At 58.8% G+C, this 7,175-nt stretch overlaps 1 protein-coding gene across 1 annotated transcript in view; it reads left to right on the forward strand.

The window, feature by feature from the left end:
• TGM2 (transglutaminase 2) overlaps positions 1 to 6,979 on the forward strand; it is an 11,678-nt gene extending 4,699 nt beyond the window's left edge. The window contains exons 3-12 of the mRNA XM_029960319.1: positions 4 to 184; positions 1,135 to 1,253; positions 2,002 to 2,130; positions 2,602 to 2,782; positions 3,750 to 3,885; positions 4,003 to 4,106; positions 4,233 to 4,472; positions 4,624 to 4,896; positions 6,474 to 6,634; positions 6,786 to 6,979. Of these exons, the coding sequence (XP_029816179.1) occupies positions 4 to 184; positions 1,135 to 1,253; positions 2,002 to 2,130; positions 2,602 to 2,782; positions 3,750 to 3,885; positions 4,003 to 4,106; positions 4,233 to 4,472; positions 4,624 to 4,896; positions 6,474 to 6,634; positions 6,786 to 6,926 (1,665 nt within the window). The 3' untranslated portion in view covers positions 6,927 to 6,979. The remainder of the gene's footprint in view (positions 1 to 3; positions 185 to 1,134; positions 1,254 to 2,001; positions 2,131 to 2,601; positions 2,783 to 3,749; positions 3,886 to 4,002; positions 4,107 to 4,232; positions 4,473 to 4,623; positions 4,897 to 6,473; positions 6,635 to 6,785) is intronic.
• The last annotated feature ends 196 nt before the right edge of the window (positions 6,980 to 7,175 follow it).

A 7,175-nucleotide genomic window follows, 5' to 3' on the forward strand; every position in this document is an offset into this window, starting at 1 on the left:
GAGGAGTCATCCTGGAGTGCTGTGATGCAGCAGCAGGACGGGGAGTCCCTTTCTGTCTCGCTCTGCTCCCCTCCCAGCGCCCGCATCGGCCGCTACACCCTGACACTGGAGACCTGCACCGGGTACCAGGGCTCCAGCTTCCACATCGGCCACTTCATCCTGCTCTTCAACGCCTGGCACCCAGGTGAGGCTTTACCTTCCTGAGCCCAGGGGTTCCTGGGTTCAGGCAAGCACAAGCTGCTCCCCAGCACTGAGGGGCTGCATGTCACCACAGATCTCACCCCACTGCAGACTCCAGGTGCCCCAAGCCCTGCCCTGAGCTCAGGTCTAGCCTGAAATTCCCGCTTTACTTCCATTTCCATTCAATCCCTGCAGTAAGTTGTCTCCCACCCTAGGACACACAATTACCCCTAGTTGTCTCTACTTGCCCCCATTTGTCCCTAATTGCCCCCATCTGGCCCATTCCCACCCAGGCACCCAGCTGTGGTCTCCAGTGACAGGGACATCACTCTGTTGGTAAAATTTGGGCAGCTGAACCCAGAGGGGAGGCTCAACTCAGTGCTGCAAGGTTTAACAGCCCTGGGATTTTCCTCTTGTCACGTCCCTCCCCTGCCCCTGGACCGAGTGGTTTCCTGGATCTCAAATGCTCCATACTGGGTCCACAGAGATAAGGAGCTGTAGGAAGCTCTGCTCAACCTGGGCTGTGCCGAGCACTGGGGATGGACGTCTGGGGTTTCCTTCTGCAAACATTTCCAGTAAATACTGATTTTCACAGCAGTAGCTACTGTGAGTGAAATGGCTTCGGCTCACCCGCTCCCACTGCTCACTGCTCCCTCAGGGGAGGGAGAGAGGTCTCCCCTTCTGGGAGAAGACCCAACTCCATCAAATAAAAGGAAGGAAAGACAGAGAAATGAGAAAGAATGAAGAGAAAACCGCAAACCCGCTGAAAGTTTCCCATCAGCTCAAATCAAACTAGGCTGAAATTCTTCAGCAGTTTTTTCAGGCAGGAGCAGTTCCAGCCCCTGTTGCCTCATTTCCCACCGGATGCATCTCCAGGGAGGGGTAGCCCTGAGGGGGTCAGGGGGCTGGTGGCACGGGGCAGAGCCCTGTCCCCATCACTTGCTGTCCCCACAGAGGACACAGTTTTCCTCCGTGACGAGAACGAGCGCCGCGAGTATGTGCTGTCCCAGCAGGGGCTCATCTACCAGGGCACCTGCGACTACATCTTCTCCGTCCCCTGGAACTTTGGCCAGGTGAGTGGGCATGGCCCCCTGGGACCCTCAGGACTCCCAGCTGACCCCAGCCTGTGCAGCCCCGGAGCTGCAGGGCACAGGGACTGGTGTCATGTGTGTGCCCCCCCAAACATGCCCCCCAAATGCCGTCAGCACCTCAGGGTGCAGATGTGGGTCAAAGAAACTGGAATCTCCTTTCCGAGAGGGAATGTGCTGACTTCAAAGCATGGCAGGGCGAGGGGAGGTTTTCCACATGGCTCCTGGGGGCCCCACAGCCACGTGCCCCTAGTCAGGGTGGCCCTGCTGTGCCAAGGAGCTGTTGCCTGATAACGTGCTCCCCGGTGCCGTGCTGGGGGTGCTGATAAGGCAGTGCCTGCACTGGGGGGGCTCGGCCACCCTCCCTGAGTGAGGACATGGATCCTGGGGCCCCCACAGGATCCATGGCTCAATTCAAGGAAGGGCTGTGACTCAGCTGTGATGGGAAATACGTGGTTTTTCACAGAGGTCAGCTCCATGCATGACCCCCGAGTGGCTGCAGGAAGCCAGATCCAGCCCCAGAGCAAGGGCGGGAGCTCATCTGTGGGCTTTGCAGGCTGAGTGGGGACGTCACTCAGTGGGTGATGGCCGGGGAGGGGACCCTGGGAAGGTGTGACTCCCTGGCCCCAGCAGTTCTGCTTGCAGGGGCATCCTCATGAGCCAGGGACGGAGGAGAGAGGTGCCAGAGCCCCTGTGGGGACCTCACATGCCTTTTCTCCCTGCTCTCCACCAGTTCGAGGATGACATTTTATCCATCTGCCTCAACATGCTGGACATAAACCCCAAACACCTGAGGGACCAGAACCGGGATTGCTCCCGCCGCAATGACCCCGTGTACATCGGCAGGGTGGTGAGCGCCATGGTGAGTCTGGGGTGCCCCTGGCAGGGTGTCCCCAGCACCCCACGTTCCCTGGGGTGTAAACACCTCCCAGCTACAGCTGTGACAGAGAGGTGGCATTTGCCACCCCCCCCCCTTAGGCCATTTTCCTTCTCTGTGGTGTTTCTTCTGCCCTTTACATCCTTTCCTGTTATTGCTCCTATATGTATAAGAGCCTTTTAAGAGGAGAGGAATGGCAGGGGTAGTCACAGACCATCCCATGAGCAGCTTTGGGATAATCACACTCAAATTCCCAGGCTGGAGGACTTGTTTCTAAAATTCATCCCTGATTAGCACTGCATCCCAGTGAGCTCTTGCATGGATGCAGGATGCTAATGTGGGCGACAGCACATGTGAATGGGGAAAAAGCTCTTCCCCTCCCTCCCCAGCCTGCTCATGCCTGTCCATCCGTCTATCCATCCATCCATCCATCCATCCTCTCTTCTCCTGCCACAGGTAAACTGTAATGACGAGGACCGGGGGGTGCTGGCAGGGCGGTGGCACGACCCCTACGACGATGGGACAAACCCCATGTCTTGGATTGGGAGTGTGGATATTCTCAAGAGGTGGAAGGATTTTGGGTGCCAGCCAGTCAAGTACGGCCAGTGCTGGGTCTTTGCTGCTGTGCAATGTACTGGTGAGAGCAGATGTCTCTGGCCTCCCCTTCCCCACAGGATGGGGTCACCTGTGTCCTCGCCATGTCCCAGCCCGGCCCCCTGCCCTCCACCCAGTCCTGGTGCTGTGGCCAGAGGGAAGAGCTGGGGCTGGCTGCAATCAGCCTGCAATGATTCCTTTGCAATTAGCTCTCTGTTATTCTAATTTGTCGGCAAATAGAGGGAAAAAATTATAGGAAAGGGCTCTGGTTTTTCCATCAGCGCTGCCTGCCTGGCCAGGCAGCAAGGGAGGGGCCAGGGCAGGATAGGGGGAGGGAAGTGGCCTTAAGGCCAAGTTTGTAATAAAGTCACGAATCCACCGAGATCAAATTAATGTCACGGCCACCGGGGCAGTCAGGCTGGGGAAAAAGAGGAGAAAAATTCCAGGCTGGCTGCTGCTGGGAAACACTCACACATGCTCGTGCAGCTTTGCCTCAAGAAAAAGTGCTGCCTCTGTGCATGCATTGATGTTTCACAGACAGACAAGACCCTTTTTAGAGGAGAGAAATAGGAGAAAACTAAAGTAGATATTCAGTGACTCGCAGAGTTTTATAGCCTTCTTTTGAAGCGCTGTAACTGCCTCCCTGCTCCCCAGGGAGCTCCGTGAGCAGTGAAAGACAGCTGGGAGATGAAATCCGGGGTTCAGCACGGCTGCCCACACTCTCCCTCCAAAGCTCTCGCAGACGCTTTTGTGCCTTTTTTCTGCTGCAATATCAAACCTGTCAGACTGTCAGAGCCGTGTGCCACCCAGCTCGCCTGTGCACAGCAGGTGTGGGAACCAGCTCCTCCCAGGGCATCAGTCCCTGGGCACCCCTTTGCCAGGGAACGGGAAGGGCAGGAGTCATGCAGGACTGGGGATCCACAGGACAGGGACTGTGCAAACCTGAGGCTCTGTGGGATGGGAGTGGTGCAAATCCGGGCCCCTGTCTCACCCTGCCCTACTCCCCACAGTCATGCGGTGCCTGGGAATCCCCACCCGGGTGGTGACCAACTACAACTCAGCCCACGACACAAATGCCAACCTGACCATCGACCGCTACCTCAACGAGAAGGGGGGGCAGGAGCGGCAGTCCTGGGACAAGATCTGGTGAGCAGCACGGCGGGACCACAGCCTGCCCATCCCCAGGGCTGCCTCTGCCCCTGGCCCGGAGCCTGGTGGGTGCTGGAGGAGGCTGAGGCTTCTGCATCCTGGCTTCCCTTGCAGGAACTTCCACTGCTGGGTGGAGTCCTGGATGGCCCGTCCAGACCTGGCAGGTGACTACGACGGGTGGCAGGTGCTGGATCCGACGCCCCAGGAGAAGAGCGAAGGTACAACGTGCACCACACTGCATCCACCTCGTGCTGTGACACGGCAGGGTCACCCCACCACGGCCACCTCTTACCCCTGCAGTGGCTGAACCCTGGGGGTGGTGACAGTGGCTCTGCTCCCTGCAGGAGTTTTCTGCTGCGGGCCTGCCCCCGTCAAAGCCATCAAAGAGGGCGACATGCAGCTGAAGTACGACATCCCCTTCATCTTCGCGGAGGTGAACGCCGACGTGGTGTACTGGGTGGTGCAGGGCGATGGGATGGAGAAGCAGAGCATCCAGTCCTCAGTGGTGGGGAAGAACATCAGCACCAAGAGCGTGGGAAAGGACAGCCGGGAGGACATCACCCACAACTACAAATATCCGGAGGGTACGGGGAGCTGCAGGGGCAGAGACACCCGGAGGGGGATGTGGCTGTTGGGAAACAACTGCAGCAGGAGGGCTCCGGGGTTCAGGGCAGAACAGCCCGGACCATTCCCTCCCCATATCCCCGGGAATCACAGGAATTTCGTACACTGCAGGGTCTGAGGAGGAGCGGAGGGTGTTTGCGAAGGCAGAGCATGAGAAGAAGTCCGTCCCGGAGGAGGATGAGGCGCTGCACCTCAAGATCAAGGTGTCAGAGGGTGCAAACAAGGGCTGTGACTTCGATGTCTTTGCCGTCATCAACAACAACACGGATGTGGAACGTGTCTGCAGTGTCAGGCTGTGTGCCCGCACCACCAGCTACAATGGCACCACCGGGCCCCAGTGCGGCCTCACGGACTTGATCGACATTGACCTCGAGCCCCGGTCAGGTAAGGGACCCACTGGTGGAGAGGGGGCTGCTCTGCTGCGTGTGGGGTCAGCAGAATGCCCATGTTCAGCTGCTCAGTGGGCAGTGCCCCTCGGGGACATCCTCCTTAGCTATCTGTGGATTTTTAATCTTTATGAGAGGATGAGGAAATTGCTCAGGCAGAGGCTGAAAATGCATTTGGAACTGGACAAGGCACTGCTCTGTCATGCTGAGGGAGCGAGCTGGGCGCACCCCCAGGGCCCTCCATGGCACTCGTCTGCATCCCTCCTGCTTCCCCACACACCTCAAGGCTAGGCTGGGCTCCCACTGCAGGGAGAGTGGGACTGGCCGGGGTCAGCCCCAAGCACACAGTCCCAGGTTGGAGGAAGTGGGAGGCACTGGGTTTACTGGCCAGCAGCACTGAAGCTCTCGGTGTCTCGCTGGGTGGGCGCGATGTCCCCCGGCACTCAGCCACGGAGCTGTCCTGGCATGGCCCCCCGAACTTCCCTCGCCCTTGTCACACATGAACATCATCATCTGCTCATTAAACATGAGTTTGGGTTTATGTGAACTTGCCAGAGACCCTTCGGGGCTTGGAAAGGCCACACATCTGCTGTCCTGGAACAGCCAGATGTTTACCCTGTGCCAAGCCCTGCTCCTCACCGGCCCGTAGCACACGCAGAGCTCGGCGCTCTGCCAGGTGTTGAGCAGTGCTACAGGAATGAGGAATGTGCTGGCTCTCGGCTCTCAACACTGTGGAGGGGAGTGGGACGTGCCCCTGCTCGTACTGGCAGAGGCACCAGCAGGTACCAGCGCCTGCTCAGAGCCTTTTGCAGGGCTGGATGGGGACGGGGGGGCCACGTGTGCCCACCCTGCCCTAGAGGAGCACTGCTGGCCTTTGGGGTCCTTAACGTTCCTGTCCAAAAGGATGTAATTTTCTCTGAAGCTTTAATTACGACCTCCTGAAGCTTCTGCCCCCAGCTGCTGCCTCAGAATACAGACCTCAGGATTCCCCAGACCGTATCCATTAGGGCACCCCAGTGCTCTGCGCTGATGCAGGGAGCCAGGCTTGTTCCTCTCTCCATGGCCTCATTTGATGCTATGGCAGTTTGTGCCCTGCCCCAGGAATGGCAGGTTCTATTTTCCATGGTCACAGTTGCTCAGGGGTCCTTGCCAAGGCACCTCTGCAGCTGATTCCCTTCAGCCTCCTTCCCCCTCAGCTCCAGACAGCTCCGTCCCCCAAGGACTTTGGGATAAACAACAGCTAAGGGCTGAGTGAAGGCAGCTGCCAGGGAGCCAGGCTGTCTCCTGCTGCCCACATTGGCTGCCAAGGGCTTGCAAAGTCCCTCTGGGATCCTGGTGCAGGCACAATCCTGGGGTCTTGCCCTAGGACATGGCTCCTTCTCCTCCTCACACCCTCAACATCCCTTCTGGCACCTGGGTTTGGAGTCCCAATCCTGCAGGGACCCCAGCTCCGCCATCCTTGCAAGGAGCCTCGAGAAGCTCCTTGGGGAGTCCAAACCATCCCAGGAGAAGGTGCCTGCCAGCACCGGGCTGGGGGTGCTGTGGGTGCTGACCCTGCTCTGCTTCCCCTTGCAGAGAAGAGGGTGCCCATGCGCATCCTGTACGAGGAGTACAAGGACAGCCTGACCCAGGACAACCTCATCAAGGTGGTGGCTCTCTTGACTGATCACCAGACCGGCGACGTCATGGTGGCTGTCAGGGATGTCTATGTTGAGAATCCGCCAATCAAGATCAGGGTGAGGGTCCAGTCTCCCATCCCAGGCTGGTTTTGGGGGGCAGGGCTGCATCTCCTTGGACCTGCATCCATCCCACCAGGCCCAGGGCAGGGGGAGCACCACGGCCCCCAGGAATGGTGGGTGCTGGGGGTCCAACTTCTCCTACTTGCAGATTTTAGGAGAGCCGATGCAGAATCGGAAGCTGGTGGCAGAGATCAGCATGGTGAACCCCCTTGAAGTGCCTCTGAGCAACTGTGTGTTCGTGGTGGAGGGCTCCGGCCTCACCCATGGGCAGCGGGTCAAGCAACTGTAAGTTTTTCCCTCTTCACCTGGCTGGAATGTTGGGAGTGGGGTGGATTTCTGTGCCTCGAATCCCCAGGGAGGGTGGTCCTGGGGCACAGCAGGAGCCAGGGCTGTGCTGTTCCCTGTGGACTCAGAGCATCCCTACACCACACCTCGCTGGGGAAGGGGCTTGGCCACCCCACAGGGATCCCAGGTCCAGGGAGGGTGACAGGGGGCCAGGAGGGTGACAGGCCCTATTGACCCCCTGCCCTCCCACAGT

The sequence above is a fragment of the Manacus vitellinus genome, unplaced genomic scaffold (genome assembly GCF_001715985.3).
Source record: "Manacus vitellinus isolate BGI_N305 unplaced genomic scaffold, ASM171598v3 scaffold_26_pilon, whole genome shotgun sequence".
Taxonomy (NCBI): Eukaryota; Metazoa; Chordata; class Aves; order Passeriformes; family Pipridae; genus Manacus; species Manacus vitellinus.